At 35.7% G+C, this 25059-nt stretch overlaps 1 protein-coding gene across 1 annotated transcript in view; it reads left to right on the top strand.

Annotated features, from left to right (window-relative positions):
• Nucleotides 1-25059, top strand: part of TBCK (TBC1 domain containing kinase) — a 273436-nt gene that overhangs the window by 19241 nt on the left and 229136 nt on the right. The window contains exon 3 of the mRNA XM_008055888.2: nt 2069-2141. Within this exon, the coding sequence (XP_008054079.1) occupies nt 2069-2141 (73 nt within the window). The remainder of the gene's footprint in view (nt 1-2068; nt 2142-25059) is intronic.

Here is a 25059-nt window from a genome sequence, read left to right as displayed (position 1 = left end):
TCTACAAAGGAGACTGAGGAGAGGGAGCTGGATAGATGTAAGGAACACTGACAAAATATGAGAAAATGAAAAGGAATACAGCTTCTTGTTTTAATTTTCTGATATTACCATTTTTATTCTAGAACTTCACAGTTGTACTAAATTGCTTGGTACTCAACTCTTTTCATTATTGAGCAAAGAACTTGGCCTTGTATCTCATGGTTTTTCTTTTTGTTTTTTTCCTATTTTTTTGTTGTGTTCTTTCAAATTAAATTTTCTTTAAGTTCCTATTAAATATTCCTGTTAAACTCCCTCTTCAGTGCCATCTTTTGCTATTTATTTTTCTCCCTGATCCTATACAATTGGAATCTTTCATCTGAAAATGACAGTTTTCATTTATAGGATTTTTAATTTTTATTTTTCATTTTATTCTGTTATGTCACCTCTTTAGTTTTAGCTTCCAAAGTACAATTCAAGATAATACCCTGTTCTTGTACATCACATGACTGCCTGTATACTGTTGTCCTTCATCTCTACTTCCACATGCAAACCATGCCATGATCCATTGTTACCTGGAATTATTCCATGCACTAGACCTCCTGTCTGAACTTACCCTGTCCATCTTCTTTTGTCTCTTTTTTTTTTTCCAACTTTGCAATTTTTTCATTTTCACCAAACCTTCTCTTTGACGTTATCATTATTCCCAGCCTCTTTGTACCTTTACTTCATCTGGTTTCAGTCTGTGATTGTATTTTGTGTTAACCTTCTTCCTTATCTTACTTAGAACTCATTTCACATAGATACAGCACCCCAATTTCTTTTAAACCAAACTCCTGAAATAACCTTGTCAGATCCCCAAATGCTTGTAAACCCAGCTGTGTGTTTCTTTTGTTCTTCTTAGATTCATTCATGATTCATTCATTTAGCAAAAAATTATTGATCTGCTACTGTGTTTACCATCATGTTAGTCACTAGAGATAATGAGAGAAAAAAACAAAGAGTTATGAACTGGCCCTTAAAGCTGTGCTCTCTTTTCCTTGGACAATTGATCTATTGGAAAATGAAAATGACATGATATTGATCGTGCCTACCACCATCTTACAGTATTTAATCTCTGCAGGTCCTGTGTTGCAACTGCCCAGGTTCACTTAAATATGTGGATTTTTTTCAATAAATATAAATATGTTGGAAATTGTTTTGGAGATTTGCAACAATTTGAAAAAACATGCAGATGAATCGTATAGCCTAGAAATATTGAAAAAATTAAGAAAAAGTTAGGTATGTCATGAATGCACGAAATATATGTAGATACTCTTTATGTGTTAATTGACTATGTTATCAGTAAGGCGCTGGTCAATAGGCTGTTAGTTAAGTTGTGGGAGAGTCAAAAGTTATATAAGTGAATTTTCAACTACATGGGATGTGGGTGCCACTAACCTCCCTCTGCCTGAATTGTTCAGGGTCAACTATAATTCTAAGTTGATTTTCTATTATTTCTTTATGGTCGTAATTCAGAATATTTCTACTTTTCTCAGGTTTCTGACCACAATTTCAAAGATCTTGTGTTTGAATCTGTATTTAGCTCCCCAATTTTCCCTCCCCTTCAAAATGTCTTCATCTATTACTTCTTCCAGTCTGTGTCAGAAGAGGGGTCAGTTATATCCTCCCCACCAAGATCAACCTTTTCAACTGTTTTTCTTGACACATATAAGAGACTCTAGAGAAATTTTAAAAAGAGATGAAAAGGAATTTTTGTTTTGTTTTGTTTTAAGCCAGAGTCTCACTCTGTTGCCCAGGTTGGAGTGCAGTGGCACACTCACAGCCACCACGGCCTCGAACTGCTGGACTCAGGTGATCCTACCACCTCAGTCTTCCAAGTAGCTGGAACTACAGGCATGTGCCACCTCGCCTTGCCAGGAATTGTTATTTAATACACTGTTTTATTTGATGTTTATCCTATTCTGTATGCTTGGTAATGATATAGTTAATACAGAGTTTGAAAAACTCTTTAAAAATATCATTTGTATATATTATTTTGATGTTAAAATGTCTTGATAAAATATAAAGTGAATTTGCTTTTTTTATTCAGAAAGACTTGTGGTGGTCGCGGAACACTGTGAACGGAGTCTGGAAGACTTGCTTCGAGAAAGGAAACCTGTGAGGTACGGTGTAATAGGACAATTAAATGAAACTCAGAAATAGGCAAACAAAAAATCTTTTTAACTAGAACCTGTAGGGTTTTTGTGTTTTGGTGGGTTTTTTTTTTTTTTTTTTTTTTGGTACTTGTTTAATAATAAAATCTAGGTAAAAATTTTCATCTTAAGAAATTAAATTTCACAAGCTACAGAAAAATTCAATGTTAACATAGTGCAGTGCTCATCTTTTTTGAGGTATGTGTTCTGAACAATTCTTGACCAAAAATTCTTCAAGAAGGTATGTGTGAAAATTTGAAATCTTTTTAGTACTGTGCTTAGTACTAGCTACGATTAAGATTATTTTCTGGAAAGGAGTACATGGTAACAAAATGGGCTACTGGAATTTCTAGGGACACAGTGAACTATGTTAAGTGAAGGTCATGCTGAAGAGTAGGAAGAAGTAATAATCATAGCTGGGGTAGATTTAATAATACAACTTAAATTCAATTATTTCAATGACTCAATACATTTACTTTCTATCTCCTGTCAAGGAAAGTCTATGGTCTAAGCTTTTACAGATATACTGTTAAATGAGCTTCTTCACAGGTTTTCTGAAGTTATCTTAAAATCATCAAAAATCTTTCTTTAGTATGTACATTAAGTTGTATTACACCAGTCAAAACTGCTTGCCATGAGCGTTTATAGAATTGTAATTATCTATTCTAGTTTTAAAAAATATTGTCACTCACATTGATTAACTCACATTGATTAATGCTTTTCCATCACCACAATATTCTAGATGAAAAATGTTTTTCAAAGAAGGAAAAGTGTGTGTTCTACAAAATGGTAGTAATTGGATAGAAGCAAAACAAGTTGAGTACAAGTACTGTCGTTACTACTTTAAATGATTTGGTTTTGGGTGGCTCTGGAAAGAGAAATGCAGTTACCATGTATACCTTAGCCTTATTTGCTTCATTAGAAAAGTCTTATCTGATAGTAGGTAATAAAAGTCACTTTTCTGTAAATTTAGCAATAGTGTAATCTTATTTAGAAAATGTCTGTTTATAGTTTTTTTTAATGTCACCAATTTCTGATTTTCTTTCTTTGTGTCTGTGTGTTGGAGTCTCACTCTGTTGCCCAGGCTCAAATGCAGGGGTACGCTTACAGCCACCGCAGCTTCGACCTACTAGGCTCAGGCAATCCTTCCACCTCAGCCTTCCAGGTGGCTGGAACTGCAGGTATGTGCCACCATGCCTGGCCAATTTTTTAGTTTATTGTAGAGACGAGGTCTCACCAAGTTGTCCAGGCTGGTCTCGAAACCCTGAACTCAGACAATCCTCTCCCCTCGACCTCCCAGAGTGCTGGGATTACAGGCTTGAACCACTGCATGCAGCCTGATTTTCTTAAAATAATATTTTGCTCTTGGCTCACTAGTTCAAATTTATACTTTAACTTATAGGCCGTTGAAGCTAAAATCAATTCTCTGTGAAAACTATTTTATATTAAATTGAAAATCAGTTGTAGCCACATCTTTATCTAAGAAAAAAATATTTTAACTAAGCCTGGATTTAATTTGTGTAAAGATTTACATGTGGCTGGGTGCAGTGTCTCATGCCAATAATCCCAGCACTTTGGGAGGCCGAGGTGAGAGGATTGCCTAAGCCCATGGGTTTCAGACCAGCCTGGGCAACTTGGCAAGACCTCATCTTTATGGTAAATTAAGCAAAAAAAATTAGCCGGGCATGTGCCTGTACTTCCAGCTACTTGGAAGGCTGAGGCAGAAGGATCATCTGAGTCCAGAAGGTCAAGGATATGGTGGCCGTGAGCATGTCATTACACTCCAGCATGGTTGATGAAGTGAGACTCCAACTCAAAAAAAAAAAGAAGATTTACATGCAAGATAAATGATGAAAAAGCCACTGACTTGTTAGGCGAACTTGCACAAGTATCTTAATCACTTTCCTTATTTGTAAAACAAGTAGTTTTACTTAATCATGGGATCATTCTCAACTTAATGTTTCATTTAATATGCATTATATCTGATAACAATATATTGATCAATTGTCTTTTTTAAGTAAATTTATTATATTTTGATAGACTATTATGTTAACCTACTAATGCTTTTTATTTAAATGGTAGATTTCTTGACAGAGGAACACATGGCAAATCTAAGTGTAAAATTTCATGCTATAACAAAGACTGAGTTGTTACAGAAACATCTATTTTATGATCCAGCAATTCCACTTCTACGTACAGGGCCTCTTTACATTTTGTACCTTTGGCACCTCACTTGCCTCACTCTAGTCCCAACCTTTCCTAAGAATTCAGCCAAGGGAACAGAAAAATTCATGTCTACCAAAAAATTTGCATAAGGATGTTCCCAGAAACATTTATAATAGCTCCAAACTGGGAAGAACTCAAACATCCATTAACAGGAAAATGAATAAACAAATCATGGTACAGGTTGATATTTTTAATGATTTTGTGCATGAAAAATTTGTGTTAAGTATTTATATTATAAGAATTTTCCACTTGTGGTATGATGTTGATGCTCAAAAAATTTCAGATTTTGGATTGTAGGTTTTCAGGTTAAGGATGCTCAACCTGTATGTTAATCAACAATGGAAAGGAATGAACGACTGATACAACACATGTATGTACCTTAAAAATATTATGCTGAGCAAAAGAAGCCAGACACAGAAATTATCAATACTTATCTATGGTGATAGAAAAATAGTGCTTTACTCTTATTGGGGCTAGTAGCTAATGCAAACACTGATTCAAAATGACCTTGAGAGAAGTTTTTGGGGTGATGTAATGTTTTTGCCTCTTGATCAACATATTATTTATCATATATGCTTTTGTCAAAACTAAATAAAATGTACACTTAGAATTTATGCATTTAACCTATGTAATTTGTACTTCAAGTTTTCAAAAGAGCCTGTTGAATTATTTACGTGGCTTGAATTTTGAGTCCCTCATATACAAGCAATATTATGTTGTTAATGCAGCTGTTTGATCCAATGACTTCCTTTTTGTATTTTTGTTTTTTGTTTTTTTAGAAGAAATAGTATAAATTAGTTATTGCTTAACAAATTACATCAATACTTAGTGGCTTAAGACAATGATAAACATTTATTATCACCTATAATTTTGAGGGGTCAAGAATTCAGTTATGGATTAGCTGGATGGTTCTAGCTCGGGGTCTCACAATGTTTCAGTTAAGATTACAGCTGGGCCTATAGTTATCTGAAAGTTTTGCTGGAGGTGGGTGATCTGTTCCTAAGATGGTTCACTTATAAGACAGTGCCAGCTGTTGACAAGTTCTCTATGTTGAGGGCCTTTTCACAGACATCTTGACATATTCTTCTTTTGTTGTTGAGTTGGAGTCTCACTTTGTCCCCCACGCTAGAATGCAGTGGCACGCTCACTGCCATTGCAGCCTCGACCTGCTGGACTCAGGTGATCCTTCCACCTCAGCCTTCCAAGTAGCTGGAACTACAGGCATGTGCCACCATGCCTGGCTAATTTTTTGATTTATTGTAGAGATGATGTCTCACCAAGTTGTCCAGGCTGGTCTCAAACCCAGCTCAGGCAATCCTCTCACCTCAGCCTCCCAAAGTGTTGGGATTATAGGCGTGAGCCACTACGCCTGGCCTTTGACTATTATAGCATGTTGGTTGGCTTCTATTAGAGTAAACAATATAGGAGAATATAAAGCAAGGTGCAAGCTACAGTGCCTTTTGTGAGCTAGCATCAAAAACCATGCACTGTTATTTCTGCAATATCCTATTGACACAGTACAGCCAGCCATTAACTGTATTTATTGTGGGAGGAGATTACTCAAGAATGTGAATTTTAAGAGTCAGAACTCATTGGGGGTTATCTTGGAGGCTGGCTACCACAGAAGTCTCAGATTGCACAAGTACTTTTTTAAAAATGTGAGTGAAATGCTAAAACAACATTGCTAATGGAAAAATAACTGAAGTTCTTAAAACTATTCAATATTCATTTAGAGTATTAGGGCAGGAAAAAAGGAAGGAGTTTGCACTTTAAAGTGAAGCCTAAAAGTCCCAGTGATGAAATAGTGTCTTTATGGACATAGTTTTACTATGATCATAATTGCACCATATCCTGAAAATTGATATTACACGATGGTCTTGTTCTCCCATAAGTTTCAGAAGACTTCATAAGCCACTAAAGCAGTCCTCTGATCAATAAGATGGTAGTAGTAACTGTATAATGTTGATTCTGATCTCCATGTGTGCCCCTCTGCTCCTTTATGTCCTTCTTTTACTTATTAAAAGAACTGATGCAAAAGAAAGAAGATGACTCAGAACACATATTTCCATTTTCATCATTTTACCTCAACTTGATCTTTTTTCTTTTTACTTTTTTAACCTTTAAATTGAATTATATACAGATGAGATCAGTATTGCTTTGCTAGTAAGATTACATCCATTAGCTCATGAACAGTTTTATTTTTCTGTGTTTGTCATCCTTTATCCTGTTTTAGAGATGATGAAACTCACAGCAGTGAACATCAGTGGTTTCTTCAGTGCCTTTTGTTTGTCTTCATGAGGACAAAATACTATAGATAGAAGCACACTCTTTGAGGAAGTAGATAAAAATGGAAAGGATTAAATGAAAAATGCATATTGTAGTTTTTGCCATTTACACTTTATAAGTCTTTTTTATTCATTTTAAATAGAACATACAATAGCTTTAATAGGTCTTGTAATTTCTTCAAGTGAGGTATATGTAAACATTTATTAAATAAAGTCTTTTAAAATTATTCTGATTAAAATGCAATATTTCCCATGTACATTTTGAAATGTAACATTCAGTACTTAATGCCTTTGAGTAGAAATGGTTCTGTCAGGTTCAGTTCCAAGTTGTTATCTGATCCATTCTTCTAAATTAGTTTTACTGAGAACTCTGACTTTTCCACGTATTTGGATTATATTAGTCTCCAATAACAGAGCAGGTGACGTGTAGAGTTGATGTGCTGCAATTTTAATTACTTCTGTAACCTGTTTATGGAAAGTGAGAAGATGTTCTTACGGCTTATAAAGTAGTTCTTTCCTCTACTGCCAAAAGTAAGCACCCTGTACTTGTATGAAAGACTGATGCAAAGTAAACAGGAAATCTTCTATTTAGATGGGGTTGTAATTTGAGACCCATAGATTTTACTTGTCCATCTGTCTTTAACTGTTGCAAAACTCTAAGCTGCCATTTGTCTGGCAGTTATTTGCAACTGATTTTTTTAAAAAACATAAGCGTCATTCAAGTATATCTCACTGGATTTATATTTTGAAGAAAATGTTAAATTTTTGGTAAAATTGGTGGAACAGGGAGTAGGGGAATGAAAACTGGGAACCTTTCTAATATAACTGCTCATAGAATTACTAATATAACTTAAAACTATCTCAGAGTTTCAGATCCCACTAGAAAATCAAGCATTCTCTCCATAGTTTTAATGACCATAAAACCCTTTTGAGAATTCATGTTATCCAAGCAGAAAATAAGTTTGTGTTATAACCTGGAGGTGCTATCGTGTTAGTCTTTTGTGCATATAGTTTGCTAACATGGTTTAAAGGAGAAACGTTCTTAATTTTTTCTTTAGTGTCTATTCAGACTTGAATATAAGGAATTAATTTTGGGAGAGCTGCTCTCTTTCCAGTGACTTTTATATGCTGTCATTGCCTGAGTTCAGTCTTGCCAACATTTCTCTCCAGTTTCAGTTAAATGATCAAAATTATTTTTTGGAAACACAGAGGCATGGGGTTAAATTAAGCTCCTCTAGCAAGCAGGTTTCAAGAAAAAGTACAGCATTTGGAAAATTTGTTTGAAGTCATCTCACATTTGGTGCCTGTTAATCAAACTAATTGCTACCTTAAAGACAGATTCAACAGACTTAAAAGTGGAGAAATTTAGATCTCAGCTCTTCTCTGAAATACTTTCCAGAGAATGTTTTAAAAAGAGAGAGATATATACCTTTATCACTCCTATTAAAACAATCATGAGGAAATAGTTTTCCTTTTAAGTCTGGGTGCTGTATGGAAAGTATTTCCTTTTATGTTAGTATTATTCAGAACATGTACTTTTGCTTATATATATAAAAGTACCAGCAAATATGGCTCATAGATATTCAACAAAGTTGGCAATTACAGTACAGTTTCTATATTGTCTTTAAATTTGCAAGGGAAGGCAGGGTGGGCAGTGCAGGCAGATTCCTTTCATGAATTTTGTCACATATTTTTAGGGTAGTGGTTTTGAAAATTTACCATAATATCATCAGTATTGCAGAGATTATGTATGAAGACTGATGAGAGGCAGAGTATGTCTGCAGCTGTTTACTAGTTTAATGGAAAACATGATCTGACTTACTTGGCTAAGTAGGTTTTATTTGCTCCTATTAAAACACTGCCTACTCACTGAATGAGATACTCCAAAGAATTTGGACATATTGGAATGTGGTCCAGAGTTGGATGATGAACTAGAGGTTATAGTCATCACAAATAGATATTTCATATTCTTGTTTTAGAATAAAGCTAATGGTGGAGGTTGAGGCGCTCATACACATTTTGCCTTTAATGGCCAAAGTTTCAAAATGCATTTGAAATTATAACTGTGAAGTAATGTAAATTAGAGAGAGAGAGAGATATAACTGATTTGTATATTTTTCATGTTTTTCCTGTTTGCTTGAAGAAGGAAAATAATACCAAAAGGTGCTCTTTACTCAGGGTTGGAATCTTGCAGCAATTTTTTTTTTCTTTTTCTCTCTCTCTTGAACCCTATCTCCTCTTAGTTGTCAAGTATTGTGAACTACATCCTTGGTGATATTTCTCAGATCTCTCCTGTCCTCTAAATTCTTTAGTTTAGATCTTCATTAACAAATAGCTTGACTTTTGCATTGTACCATTCTAACTGGTGTTCCTGACTTTAGTCTTTTAATATTTTAGTTAGCCCTACTTTATCTACTATATTAATATTCTTGAAGATCAGTCCAATCCCATTTGGTAGCTTCCCATTTCTTTTTCCAGAAAAAGGGATTTTATAATAATATAATCTGGCTTAAATCTAACTCTCTAATTACAACCACTTCTATTACTACTACTGCTCTAAATATTACTCTCAACTCTCTCATTTCCAAATAGTGTCTAAATTGTGTAAGTAATTTTTATTGTTAACAGTATGTAGTTGGAGAGATTTAACTCCAAAGAGTTGAAATAAACCATGGCTAGGCACTTTGGGAGACAGAGGCAAGAGGATTGCCTGAGTCCAGGGGTACGAGACCAGCCTCGACAACTTAGCGAGACTTGTCTGTACAATAAATCTAAAATTAGCCAGTTGTGGTGGCATGCACCTATAGTTCTAGCTGCTTGGAAGGCTGAGGTGGAAGGATTGCCTGAACCCAGCAAATTGAGGCTGTGGTGGCCTTGAACCTGCCACTGTACTCCAGTCTGGGCAACGGGGTGAGATTCTGACTCAAAAAAAAAAAAAGAAAGAAAGAAATACACCATGAAGACTGAGCTGTGTCTTTCTGCCCAACAATGTTCTACAATCTTAGCACAAGGAATAGCACTTCTTCAAGTAGTATACTTTCCTCTGTCTCCCTTTGTACCTTTCCTCTCAACCAAGTAAAACATTGTATTTTCCTCCTCCAAATTCCTGTCACATCATAACTCTCTAGTAGTAAGTTACTTTTCCTATTTCTAACTCATAATTATTTGCCTGCAATTAAAGAATTAAAGAAGGAATCTTTATCTTCTCTAACCTTACTGACACACATGCTATAATTTATTCATTTATCTTCTAAAGCTGTTATCATATGAATTTACATATAGTAAATGTGTTGGTAAATGAACTATTGAATGAATTAATTATGTTTTTAGTTTAGTCATGCAGCTTGAGTTATATATTCTTATTAATCTTCCTTTAATCATAATTTTATTTCCCAAACAAATGAGTTTTTGAGAAAGTATGATACAGATCTGATCTTGATAATTTGTTTATAATTTTCCTATAAAGTTTTTTTAAAGTAAAATATTAATGATTGGGGAAAAATTATTGATTTCCTTTCTTGTTGTTCTGGGGAAGAATCTACTTCTAAGCTCACTTAGGTTGTTGACAGATTTCAATTCCTTGCAATTAATTGTGGGACTGAGGTCCCTATTTTCTTGATCACTGTTGACCAAGTACTGCTGTCAGCTCCTGGAGGCCATCTGCATTCCTTGTCATGTAGCCTTCTCTATCTCCAAAGCAATGGAGAATCTCCCTCATATTACCCATCTCACTTATCCCTTGAATCTCTCTTATTTCCTCTGTTTCTGACCCCTAGTCCCAGTTTTCAAGGACTCATTTGAGAAGGTCAGGCCCACCCAGATAATCCCCCTTTCTTAAATTCAACTGTGCTATATAACATAACCCAATCATGGGAGTAATATTTATAGTCTTGGGGATTATCCAAGGTTTGTATATCAGGGAACAGCGACTTGGGAGGCATCTTAGAATAATGCCTACCACAGTTTGGTTAGTAAAAAATTGGGGAAAATCTTTTAGACCTACAATAAGTGTGATCATTGGTGTTTTCTTTGTATTAATAGGCTATTGTGATTGAGGTAGTGGAAACTGTGCTGAGGGTTCAGAGCTTCACTGGAAGCATTCACAGAACTCAAGTCATTATGCTTATTGTTATATATTCTAGCAAAGGGTACAAAGCAAAATCAACAAAGGAAAGATAAGGAGCAATGTATGAAGGAAACCAGGCACAGTTCCCAGGGTCTTTTCCTAGGAGAGTTGTATGAGATGCACTGAGTTCCTCAGTAACTAATTTTGACTATATGTGTGAGGTGTTGTTTTTTTGTTTTTTTTGGGGGGGGGGGGGTTGGAGTCTCACTCTGTCACCCAGACTGGAGTGCAGTGGCCACTCCCGGCCACTGCAGCCTCGACCTGCTGGGCTCCGGCGATCCTTCTGCCTCAGCCTTCCAAATAGCCGGAACTACAGGCAGACGCTACCACGCCCGGCTAATTTTTTTGATTTATTGTAGAGATGAGGCCTCGCCAAGTTGCCCAGGCAAGTCTCGAACCCACGGGCTCAAGCAATCCACTCACCTCAGCCTCCCAAAGCGCGGGATTACAGGCTGAGCCACCGAGCCCGGCTGAGTTGTTATCTATTAGGAAAGCTCACCTGAGCATAGACTTTAAAGGTTTGTATTGGAGGTTGGTCATTTAGGCACAGAGTACCTGTATGACTGACTACAAATGCAGAAGCTTCAAACCTCTAGAAAGAAAATAAATGTTCAATAAAAATCACATTGCTTGCATAAACTATCTAGACAGTTTGCACAAACTACCTGGTATAATGTGATTCAAGGACTGAAATGGACAAAACACCCTATTAGAACATTCCCAGAGCACAATTCCCTGGAGCTCACCAAGCACCAGTCAGGAGTATATGTACTGCTTGGGAATGTGCAGTGTTGGAGGACTGATCAAATTCCTTTTCATGAGGGGGTAGAAAAATAGATTTATAGCTGCTTCCAGTGATTCATTGGTGTGACTTTGTAAATAAATGGTTTCTGGCCTTATTCATTTAGGGTCTGGGTGGAGACAGTTTTCTTTTTTATTCATTGTTTGTATTTTCTATTGCTGCTATAACATATTTGCACTAATTTAACAGCTTAAAACAACATAGATGTATTATATTATATTACAGTTCTGTGGATCAGAAGTCCAGTAGGTTTGGTTGGCTTCTCTCTTCAGAGAAACTGAAATAAAGGTGTTGGCAAGGCTACATTCCCCCAGGCTCTGGGAGAAGCTCCATTTCTAGGCATATTCATGTGGTTGGTAGAAATCCATGCACTTATAGAACTGATGTAACTGTTTCCCTGCTGGTTGTTAGTAAAGGTTCATTCACTTCTAGAGGCTCCAGCATTCACCATCATTCCCAGACTCAGGCCTCATTTCTTCATCTTTGAAGACAGTAGCAGCAGGTCTAACCCTTACTGTGCTTCGAATCTCCAACCTCTTCTACCACCCTCTCTGAACCACCTTCTCTGACTGACTCTTCTTGTCTTTGCTTGTCTGTTCTTTAGGACTGGCATGGTTACTATTAGGCCCACCTAGGTAATTCAGGGTACTCTCAATTTTAAGGTTAGGGGATTAACAACCTTAATTCCATCTTCAAAGTACCTTTACAACAGTATCTACGTTAGTGATTGATTGGTTAACCAGGTAACAAGAATCTTGGAAATCTGCTTACCTCATTCTTTAAAATATTTAGAATTCTGCATACCACATTCTTTATACAGGTAAGTATGGAAGTCTTCACTTAATTCTACATTTTATATTATTAATTATACCCCAGTTTCTCAAGAGAGGTGAAATGATAGCAGTGTTAATCCTTTCAACAATTAATGAGCATGTTTAGCCTCTGTATTTATTGGTGAAAATATTTTTCATTTATTAAATTAAAATTCTTATTGGGGATCAGGAACTCCTTCAGTGTCCATACACAAAAAATAATATGCAGAGGACATGTGAAGATGTTGATATAAAATGCTGACCTATCTGTTATATTCCATTAAAAATACATGTGATAGAAGGTTAGAACTTTTTAGTAGTTTTCCATGGCTGTTCAATAAACTGGGTGGCTTAAAATAACAGTAATTTTTTTCTCTCACAGATGTAGAGGTCAGAGTTTTAAAACAACAGTGACAAAAATAACAATGTGTTGACTGGGTTGTGCTCCCCTTGGAGTTCCCTAGTAAAAATCCTTCCTTGCCTTTTCTAGCTTCTGGTGGCGGTTGGCATTCCTTGGCTTCCTTAGCTTGTGGGCACATCATTTAAATCTCCACCTCTGTCTGCACATCACCTTCTCCTTTTTGTGTCTCTCTCATATAAGAACACCTGAAATTGGATTTGGAATCCCCCTGGAAAATCCAGGATAGTCTCCACAAATACAAGCACCTTTTTTTCAAATAAGGTAACATTCAGAGGTGCCAGGGATTAGAATCTGGACATATCTTTTTATGGGCTACCTTTCAGACCTGCTAACCTACCAACAAACAATATATACATATTCCAAAAGTAACCTTTCAAGTGCAATAGGTAATCTAATTGCCTATTAGATTTGAATTGTACTTGCTAGCTCCTTAAACAAAGTACATTTCCTTCAGAAAAGAGATCAAGAATAAAAGTTTTATTTTGTTATAGTTCCAAGTTATTGCTATGAGGCATATGTACCCATGTAACTTACGTGATAGATTTATTATGACTAAGATTCAAAACACTCCAATTAATATTAGATCTTTTCAACAGGAACTTTATCCTAAATTGTATTTCTTTTACATTTCCTTGTTATAATTATGTTTGTAAAGCCAGCAGTTGAATTTTTTCTATTTCTCCAGGTCCAATCTTTCATTTAGTCACAAAGTTTGTCATATAAATATCTGTATATTACAAAAGGTTGAAAGCTTATTAAGAGGCTATACTTAAGAGTAGTGGCAATGATAGAGTTATTATCATTGGTATTATTTCAACCTATTACTGTAGGCAGGTAAAAATACCAGGTCATTCCATGGGACATATTAGACCATTCAGTAAAGTGAACCTCTAATTGGGATTTATAATTCAAATTTGATCCTATACTTGTCCACATGACTGGTTGAATTTGCTTTTATATTCCATGACACCTTTGGTATATACGTAAACTTAGCCTGAGTTAAAAGTTAAATAAACAATGACTTTGGAAGCTTTGTACTTTGGTGGAAAACTAGATTGTAAAAAACTGAGTAAGCCTAGATTTTTTTTCAGTTAAACTTGTCATCAGAACCAGCTGAAATTAAGTTGATGACTACTTTCCCATTAATTTATTCCTGGGAGAGAAAGGATGGTGGGGGTGTCACACATACAAGAAATGGATGTAGCACAGAAGGAAACCAATATGTATTGAGTACATATTTTATTTCAGGCTCTGTAAACTAGTATATTTAAATCTCACCACATAGCTGTAGTAGTAGATATTATGACCTCATTTTGAGGATGAAGAGACTTAGAGGTTAGATAACTGGAAAAAGATAGCCCTGGGATTTAAACTTCATTCTGTTCAAGTCTAAACTCTATCGTCTTTGTCCTATGCTATACTCTCTTATGAAATTGAAAATGAAACAGGCTCCTTTATATTCATCCTCGAGGACAGTGGTTCTTATAGTGTGATTCATCATCATTACATGGGAACTTATCAGAAGTGTAAATTCTTGAGATCCATTCCATGCCTTCTATATCAGAAACAGGACATAAGGCCCAGCCATGTCCATTTTAGCAAGTCCCCAACTTGATTCTTTGCCATTGCTTTTGGTTATAGGTTCTTAAAATTCTTCAAGTGGTAGACAACCTAGAAATCAGTATGTTCTTTGCAGAACAATATGATACTGATTATATAACTTGACAGTTTAAAAATGTTTGAGCTAAGTTAGATATTATGTTGTAGATTCTGGGTTAGATAAGTGATTGCAGGTATTGTACAGTTAAAAAACAACACATAGGACAACCTAAAATTTAGAATCCGTATTAATTAATATTTTGATTTTCTGTGAATTGGTAAAAGATAACTATTCTTTAATTTTTACACAGTGTGCTGAGGTCATTATGGAGTTATGTGGGTAAAAACATTTTTTACTCTTTTTTAAGAAACTTGCGGAATTGGTGATCTATTTTGCACCATAGCATTAAGACCTATAAGTCTAATTCAAGGTTAGGAGAAATAGGACTAACTCATTCAAGGTAATCTGGCTTAGGAAAAAGGAACTATTTCTGTAAGATAAATAATTCGCTAGGGTTCTACATTAATTTTGGAAACAAAGCGTTGGCTATTAAGCCTTCTCATGCAGGTATCATAGGAAGCTTATGGGGTCAAGTAGAATAAGGAAAAAAATTGGGGCATTTTTGGATTCTTTGATCAGAATATGATTGCTGAACTACTCTCATGTACTATAACAAAATACATTATATAGTTTTATAAAGACCCTAGTTTTTTTGAAGGAGATTTAGACTTTTTTTTTTTTTTTTTGAGTCGGAGGTTTACTTTGTCACCCAGGCTGGAGTGCAGTGGCACACTTATGACTACCACAGCCTTGACCTGCTGGGCTTAGGTGATCCTTCCATCTCAGCCTTCCAAGTAACTGGAAATACAGGTGTGCACCACCACGCTCAGCTAACTTTTCTTGATTTATTTTAGAGATGAGGTCTCACCAAATTGCCCAGGCTGGTCTTGAACCTCTGGGCTCAGGCAATGCTCTCACCTCAGCCTCCCAAAGTGCTCGGATTATAGGCTTGAACCACCGCACCCAGCCCTGTTTTGTTTTTAAGATGATCAAGATTTTGTGCAGAGCCAGTAGCTCATTGATCTCCATTATAGCTTCTGTTTGGTGCTTTATTTTTATAAATTTGCAAACTGAGGCAGAGTGAAGTAGGAACACTGTCCAAACATAGCAAATCAGTGTCGGAGCCTTCAAGCTTTATGCTTGAACTTCAAATCACTAGACTGTGTTTTCCATATGTGTTTTGTTCTTCGCAAGTTAATTTTCTGTTGGAAAGAAGTTATCTGGTGTTCAAATTGGAAAGTTAGTTTCCCAATTTATTGTATCCCACTAGAATTAGTTACATTCCAGATTAACAGTATTCAGTTTTGATCATTTTTGAGTGAAAGGTGAGTTGTAAAATATACCCAGTCTCACAACATAGAGAGACAGATGGATTTTTTTTTTAAGGCTTATTGCAAAACAGTCTTTAGGTAGCAGTTAATCAATGCAGCTTCCATTTCAAGGCACCTGAATCTGATGCAAATAAAGTCTTAAATTTAGCATGAATAGGTGTCTTTTCAGCCTAAAATATGTATGCCCAGTATTAAAATGAGTTATTTCCTTTTTTAAATTCCAGAAACTATTTTTTCTTTTTTAAAAAAAACTCTGTTAAATATTGTAATATATTTAACAAAACATCAAAATTTAGTAAGTGACAGGTTTCAAATTAAAAGCCAGAACATCAATTCACTATAGAAAACACCCCTTCTCTAAATTCTGGAATTATAAACCAATGAATCTAAAAGTTATATGCTAATTGAGTTCTTCAATTTTGTCTTGACCTTATAGAAGGAGAGTTTCTTTAAAGATAACACAGGATTACACACTTGTAATATATCTGAACATGAATAATTAGTATTTTATTTTTCCTCTCCAATTATTGAATCAGACAGTAGTTAACTATATTTAATTTATGTCTCCTTTCCCTTAACATTTTACCTCAGGCTGATACCAAGTAAGGAAAGTTTTAGACCAAAAGGAAAATTTCTGTGATCATGTTTTATAAGGTAAAAGAACATCTTGAACTCACAGAATGCAGAGGTGTGTTTTCTCCTTTGGTTTGCTGACAGTATGGGTGTTTTGGCTTGTGGAATAGTTCTTAGAAATATGCATCATGAATCTGAGGAAATAGCATGTATGGTTTTAATCACTACCTATACATGAGTGACTTCCAAATCTATCTCTCCAACCTTGACCTCTCATTCTCTTTTCTGCCCTCTGTTTTTTGTGATCTGAATAGGATTTCTCCTTGGAAACATTACAAATACCTAAAAACTGGTGGTTTGATGTCAGTAAGACTCTCTCTTAACAACTTGGTATAATTTACAGTGTTAATCAGATAATAAAAAGATTATTCTATTACCCACTATATCCTGATTTTTCCTGCTTCTTTCAGTAAATAAAAGACTAAGATAAATGTATTTTCAGCAAATGAGTACTTTTTGTGGATAGCCATTGTGTGAACTTGAACAATTTATGTTTTATTGCCTGAAGGATTATATATTCTCTCTTGATGTTATTTTATTAGCAGTGAAGAATTTAATCTAGTTATTTCCACCTTCTTGTACCCCTGTGTGATATTATTTTATACATTTATTTACACCTATTATTTAATACATATTTATTGACCACCTACCTTATAGACACTGTGATAGGCATAGGGAGTTATAGTTGAATAAGCTAGTACATGCTCACAGTGGGAGAGACAAACTTATACAGAAATAATTACCATGAATATTAATAAATTCTATGATTGAGCACTGACAGAGGTATTGTAAAAAAAATTTTAATCTAAAAATAAATACAACTGTATACTGTCAGGAAAGGGAGAACTGATACTGGGTGAGGTGTGATGCAAAACTGATGGATTCTTTGACTCGACCCTGGAATATTCTTTCAGAGCAGCCAGCAGAGTTTCAAAACAAAGTTTATTAGAGAAAGGGGAGAGGAAAGAAAGGGAAACATGTTAGAGTTGGCATGGTCAGGAGAAACCGCACCTTTTGCTTTTTACAGTAGGCCTGTATTCCTTCACAATGATTGATGTGCAAAAGAGAGTAGAGCCCAGAGAATTGCCATTTTGGAGATTGACATCTATCTGTTTCTGATGGGAGAAGAGAAGGGGAGTGGTGGTCTTTTCTTGACCACATAGTCTTTTGCAGAAGACCTGCCAGATGTTTCCAGTTCACAAGTTCATGAATTAAAAGGTGGTCTTGTTATCATTTCTATGTTTTTGGTTAGTTAAGGAGTAGTATTGGGCTTTCTGCCTTCTACTGGGAGCCCCAAAGATTCTTAGTGATTATTATGCTAAACCATGAGCTGATAGGTTGGGCTGTCCTCTTCTTATATTCCATGGGGTTTTCTTTTGATTTGCTGAGAAGGTGGAGTAGCAACCACCTTGGCCTGCAATAAAATGTAATTTTTTAAAATTTCTGAATGCTTCCTAAAACCTATCTACAGGAAAATTTATCTATGTCTAACCTCTGCTAGCCATGCTGCCTCAAGAACAATTCTACCAGGGACATAGAGCCATTGAACAAGAAGTCATTAAGGATCTTCGCAAAAAATTATTGAAATGACAGAATAGGCCAGGTGCAGTGGTTCATGCTTGTAATCCCAGTGCTTTGGTAGGCTGAAGTAGGAGGATCTCTTAAGCCCAGGAGTTTGTTGCAGCAGTGAGCTATGATTGTGCCGCTATACTCCAGCCTGAATAACACAGCAAGACCCTATCTCTTTAAAACCTGTAATCCCAGCACCTTGGGAGGCCGAGGTGAGTGGATTGCCTGAGCCCGCGGGTTCAAAACCCACCCAGGCAACTTGGAAAGACCTCATCTCTACAATAAATCAAAAATTAGTCGGACGAGGTAGCGCACGCCTGCAGTTCCAGCTACTTGGAAGGCTGAGGTGGAAGGATTGCTGCAGCCCAGCAGGTCGAGGCTGCAGTGGCCGGGAGCATGCCACTACACTCCAGTCTGGGCGACGGAGTGAGACTCCAACTCACAAAAAAAAAAAAGAAAAGAAAGAAAGTATATATATATAAATAAATAAATAAGGGCGTCAGAAGGGGCCAATTGGCTGTTTAGGGGCCTCAAGTTCTTGAAGAGATTAAAAAGCAGATCCTTAGGAATGAGGAATAGAAGTATAGGAGACTATAGTTAAAAATATGAATGTTTTAAGAAAATACAAGTTGAGCAATGTCTTGTTGTGACTCACTATATGTATTGAGAATATTGGATGGGGTTAGATGAAAATCTGTGGCTATGAACATGTGAAGTCTACCAATTCACGTGATATTAAACCCATGATCTTTGCCTCAGTAGGTTTTGACCAACAGCTACAGATGATTTATGGATGATTTAACCAGAAACAGTAAATTTCCCTTGCTATACGTCTGGAAAGGGCTAAACAAAATATATTTGGGATTGTACTAAACTAATAGATTTGAAAATTTATTAAGCCATATACAACTGAGTTGACTCATGCTCAGAGAAGCTCAACATTTGTTTTTGGTGATAGTGATGGTAATGGTGGTGATGGTGTTTTTCTCTTTTAGTTTATAATCTTACTTTCCCAAGTTTATGATTTGCATAAGTCTGTTTTGGTCTTACCAGTGTTATAAATAAATTTTTGTGTTTTATTTTTCTCTGAAGTCAAAGGGAAAGGATGAAAAATTTTTACTTGCTAACTTAATTTCTTATATTGAAATGATCAGTTTATAAATGTCTTTCCAACTATAATTGAAGGCATCTTGATTATGAAAATTGATTCTTCCTTTTGGTATCCATGAGCCTAAAAATGCAGTAATAAGCAACTGATACCACTCAGATGATATATTTGAATATAAATAAGAGTATAAGACCAGAAGAGATCCAAAGTGTTAGGATCACATCTGTAATCCTAACACCTGGGAAGTATAAGGCGGGAGGGTTGCTTGAGCCTAGGAATTTGAGACAAGACTAGGCAACATAGTAAGACCTCATCTCTAAAAAAAAAAATCAAAAGAATGCCAGCTACTGTGACTCACTCCTGTAATTTCAGCACTTTGGGAGGCAGAGGTGAGACGACTGCCTGAATCAAGGGATTCAAGACCAGCTGTGTATCTTGGCAACACCTCTTCTCTACAACAGAAAATCGGCTAGGTATGGTGGCATAGTTCCAGCTACTTGGAAGGCTGAGGCAGAAGATTTGCCTAAACCCAGCAGGTTGAGGCTGCAGTGGCTATGTTCATGCCACTGTACTCAAGCCTGGGCAACAAAGTGAGTTCAAAGTGGACTCAAAAAAAAAAAAAAATAGTCAGATGCAGTGGCATGCACCTGCACTCCTAGCTACATGGGTGGCTGAGGTAAAAAGATTGCCTGAGCCCAGGGAGTGGAGGCTGCAGTGAGCCGTTGTCATGCCACTAGCCTGGGTGACAGAGTGAGACCACAACTTAAAAAAAAAAAAAAAAAAAGACATATCTTAAAGTGTCATCTTGCTTTATTATAAATTATCAGTCAAATTATTTTGAAAACTATCTTTTGGTCATATCTATATTTATAATCACTAGGGATTCTTATGTACATTCGTCAGAGAAAATGGTGACAAAGTAAATTCTAACTGCCCTAGTTACTGAAGATGTCAAAAGGAGTAGAATATCTTCTGAATTGAAGTATAATTTACATTTTCCAAGTTAGTCAAAGGTTTCTCTAATAGTATTCTAAGTTGGGAATTGTGTAGGATAAATTTCTGTTGTCCTCTGCCAATATATTTTTTTTAATAAATTGTGTGAATTCCAGTCGCTAAAAATCTCCTTTAGTGTCTATGTTTAATTGAATTGTAAGATGTTAACTGTTACTGGATGTATTTTTTTGTTGTTTTGTTTCGTTTTGTTTTTGAGTTGGAGTCTCACTCTGTCACCCAGGCTGATGTGTAGTGGCACACTCACGGCCACCGCAGCCTCAACCTGCTGGGCTCAGATGATCCTTCCTCCTCAACCTTCCAAGTAGCTGGAATCACAGGCGCACACCACCACACCTGGCTTATTTTTTGATTTATTGTAGAGACGAGGTCTCACCAGGTTGCCCAGGCTGGTTTCGAACCCCTGAGCTAAGGCAATCCTCTCACCTCAGTCACCCATGCCCGGCTGACATACGTTATTTTTACCTTGCTGTTGCATTATAATTGTATAAACTACTCATACAAAAAGATTTCATGGTTGAAGTTCTGGTAGTATTAAAGAATACAGCTTTAAAAACAATTAAGTATACAAAATTTCACAAATACTGATTTTTTTCTTCTTACTTTTTTTTTATTCTTTGCACCTTATATTTTAAAATGAATTATAAAATTAGATCCTAAGAGGGCAGAAAAACAAATCTAATTTACTTTCCGGTTTAAACTGAAGAGTACTGAGTCCGTTAACTGCAATTGACATATAGTTTCAAGTAATAGCTAAGAAAGGATATGTCATGAGCTTCAGCTTTTTTTTATATGTTTGAATTTTTAAAAATTACTTTGGTATACATTTTCAACTCATTTATAACATTAATGTCCTTTTTGAAAATCAAGTCTAATATATCACAATTATCAAAAGCACAGTATAGGAAGTAGAACATGCAGTCTTATGTGTTTGGTGGTTTTGGAACTATTTCAATAGAAAAATCTCTTTAAAGGTTTGATTTTAATTTCATGAGAAAAGCATCTATATTGAAGTTGTATGCTGCTGAGTTCCTCTGGTGTCACAGCGGAATATGGCATCAGTTTTTCAGATTTTGTGAAATAAGTGTGTGGGTATGTGTGTGTGTGTTTGCGGTGAGAGATAGAGAGGGGACAGACATACAGACAAACACAGAGAACCACAATTTAGCAAAGTAATGGCAGATGGCTGGTTGAGGTTGAATGCTTTTAAATTTTCCCTTTGGTGTGAGGCAGGTCATTAAGGTGATTGGATGGTCTGTTTCATCTCATCATGAAGGGGATAGGTAAGTGTACTAACATCCCAATTGATAAACAGCAGGCAGATAAGTGGGCCAGTCACAACGGTTACCATGTTGATGGGGTCTATTTCTAGAAGGTTTGGTTAGGTTAACTTGTTTCTTATGCAAATATTTAGAATAGAAAAGATAATTAGTACAAAATAAGCTGGGAAGGGCATATAAAACAATTATCAGTAGCACCTCTGAGAAACTGACTCTGTCCTTGATTAGAGGGCAAGCTAGATCATGTTAAGCAAAAATGGCAGAACTAGGCAGTATTAAAACGGCTGCTCTTTGGTAATATCAACTCCATCTTTTGTCCCTTTCAAACTGGGTTTATGTGTTGTTAATCCCAAGGAAAATTTTTCTTTATTCTTGTGGGGAAGGGTTTGCTTTATTTTATGTAAACATATTTATTAGGGTAAATGTTCTTTTTCATAACCTCTGTAACTACTAAGTTACAAATGAAATTTGTTTTGAAGTTTGGGATCTTGCCATTTATATAGTTATTTTATTTTTGAAGATGTTTATGAAAGCTTGGTTTATCCCAAATTGTGCTTGTTTAATACATTCCATATTTGCATAAGACTGATGGCATTTTAACACGGGGGAAGCTATTTGATGAAGAGGAAGAGTTTACCTGCCCCACACCAAAGGGAAGGTCAGTTTAAATAGCATTCTTTATAAATAGTAACCTTCATTGCTTCATTTTTACATGCATCATGGCGAATATCAACTTACAGCTTTACTTCAAAATATGACTGAGAATCAGGGGATAGATTGTCAGAAGTTTGAGGAAACAAAACAAAATAGTTTGAGAAAAACAGAGCCTAAGGTAATGGGCAGATAGGGAGAACTCACTGCACAGGAAATGAAGATAACGCTGCCTTTTCTTTCCAGGATTAAAGGAATTCTAACTATCCTCAGAGAGACTCAAAAGAATGATGTATCCATAACCAAAAGAATAGTATCTATTGAAAGAAACAACTAGATAGAGAGGACATAAGAGAAATCTTGGAAATTAATAGTCTGGATCTCTCCCCTCCCCTCCCTTCTCCTCCTCTTCCCTCCTCTCCCTCTTACACACACACACACACACACACACACACACACACACATATACACACACACACACACACACACGGAGAGATCCTGAAAGTAAATAACAGATGGGGCTAAAGAAAACCATGCTTATAAAAAGCAAAATAGAAAGTTGATATAGAGTATAGTTGGAATTTTCATCTGCCCACCGTGAGTTCCAATTTAAAGAAAGACAGAAAATTTAATGAAAGACATAACAAATCAGATTTTCCTTGTTAATGTTTCTGTGTTAATGGAACATATGAGCCTTCACATCAAAAGGGCACACCTAATGCTGACTAGCACAAATGTGCCTACACCCTAAACATTTTGGGATGAAACATTGTAACTCTAAGGATAAAGTAAAATGGCTAAAAACTTCTTCCTTCTCACCTCAACCTATAAAGTCTTCCTTGCCTGAAAGTCTTCCTTGCCTTTCAGAAGGCTATCAAATCTTCCACGGAGGAATAATAGCACATCAACAACAAAACTGGAATTAGACTGACAATAGATTTCTCACCATTAATAAAAATACTGTAAGACAATGGAGTAATTCTTTCTGAGTTTAAGGACAAGAATGATAAAACATTTTTGAACATGCCATACTTTCCCTGTGTGCCATCTTCAAGATGTATTCTAGCTAAAAAGAAAAAAATAGTATGAGGTATAAAAAATTGTGGTAGCTGGTGATAGTATTCATGAATAGAGTTAAAATTATAGTATCCATTAAATTCTGGTGACTAGGACATTTTCTCTTGAAAGCTAAGATAAGTGGCCTAGGTTTATATTTCCTTCTTGCTCAACTCCACAGTGAATATTTATTAATGATAGCATGGCAATGTGTCTGTCACCTCCCATCTTTCTCAAAATAAAAGCCAACGGCCTTATAATGGCCTAAAAGGCCTTACTCTGACTGCTTGCTACCTCTCTGAGTTCATTTCATACCACTTTGCTCATTCTGTTGCATGAATTGTGGACTCAGTGTGCTTTATTGAGCTACTGACAATTCTGCCAGTTTAGGACTTGGCTTGCTCTGTCCTCTGCCTGAATGATACGTTTCCCTGGGAGTTACAGGAAACATCTTTCTCACTTCCTTTAGATTTCTACATGTGTTATCTTATCAGTGAGGCCTTCTCTGACTACACTGTTTATTTTCTCTATTTATTTGTTATTATCTGTTTACTTGTTTATTTATGTAGCCTTCAAGAAAGGTGTGTGGATTTCTTTTATCTAATAAAATTTGATAAAGTAAAAATAGTATAACTAATAAAAATAAGAAACTTGGAAAGGAAAATGGGAAAGTTGGAAAAAATTGTTAACTATATCATCTTGCATAGTGAAGAAATAATGATATTAAATAAAAGACTTACCACCAGAAAAATTGAAAACAAAACTGCCAAGGATGATTACCTTCAGGTAGGCAGACCAGGGTCAGTGGTAAGAAGATTTTAGCTTTTATCTCTTACTCTTTTTTTTTTAATAGCTTCAGTTTAAAGAAGGGAATCAGGTTGCAAAAATTTATTTTATAAAATTTAACTCACTGATTTTTCAAGTCAGGTTTATTGAGGTATAATTTACATACCTTAAAATTTACTCTCTTAAATGTTGGCATTCAGTGAGTTTGATAAATGAAGTCATGTAACCAGTATCAAAATCAAGAATAGAACTGTTCCTTCACTCCACAAAATTGTCTATATTCTTTTGTAGTCCACCGTGCCCTCATCCAAGCCCTTGGAGATCTTTTATTCCTTTTACTTTTAACCTATGTCTTCTATTTAGTGTGAGTTTCTCAAAGACTAGGTATAGCTGAGTTTTAATCTTATGAAATCTGACAATCTTTATCTTTTAATTGCTGAGTTTAGACCATTTACATTTAATATAATTATTGTTATAACAGGATTAAAATCTATTGATTATTTTCTATTTGTTCTTTTTTTCCTTTCATTCTGTCTGCTTATATATTACACATTGTATATTATATTATAAATCTTTTACTGATTTTATTTTATCTCTATTATTGGCTTGTTTATATGCTTTTTAAAAACTTTTTTATTTTAAAATTGTGGGGTACAATTCAAGGTTGAGAATACAAATATTCCTTGTTGATGAAGTATGCCCCCCCTTCCCCAGGCAGATTCCCACTACTGCCAATCCCACATCTCTGCCCCCCCACACACCCCCACAGTTTCAGTTTCCTGCTACTGTCAATCCTTTTCTTATAGTAGTATGATAGTTGTTCAGGGTCCACTTATGAGTGAGAACATGTGATAATCAGTTCTTTCTTTCTGTAAAAAATCACTCACTATTGTAGACTCTAAGTTCATCCAGGTTGCCTCGAAGTTCATGATTTTGTTCTTTATGACTGCGTAATATTCCATTGTGTATATGTACCACATTTTTTTTTTTTTTATTCAGTCCTCTTTTGATGGGCACCATGGTTGCTTCCATGTTCTTGCTATTGTGAGCAGTGCTGGGATAAAAATACGTGTGCAGGTATCTTTTTTATAGAGTGATTTGAGTTCTTCCAGGTATATTCCCAGTAGGGGG

Source organism: Carlito syrichta, unplaced genomic scaffold, assembly GCF_000164805.1.
Source record: "Carlito syrichta isolate Samal-C Ts95f unplaced genomic scaffold, Tarsius_syrichta-2.0.1 Scaffold302017, whole genome shotgun sequence".
Lineage (NCBI taxonomy): Eukaryota > Metazoa > Chordata > Mammalia > Primates > Tarsiidae > Carlito > Carlito syrichta.
This window is presented reverse-complemented; position numbering and strand designations above follow the sequence as displayed.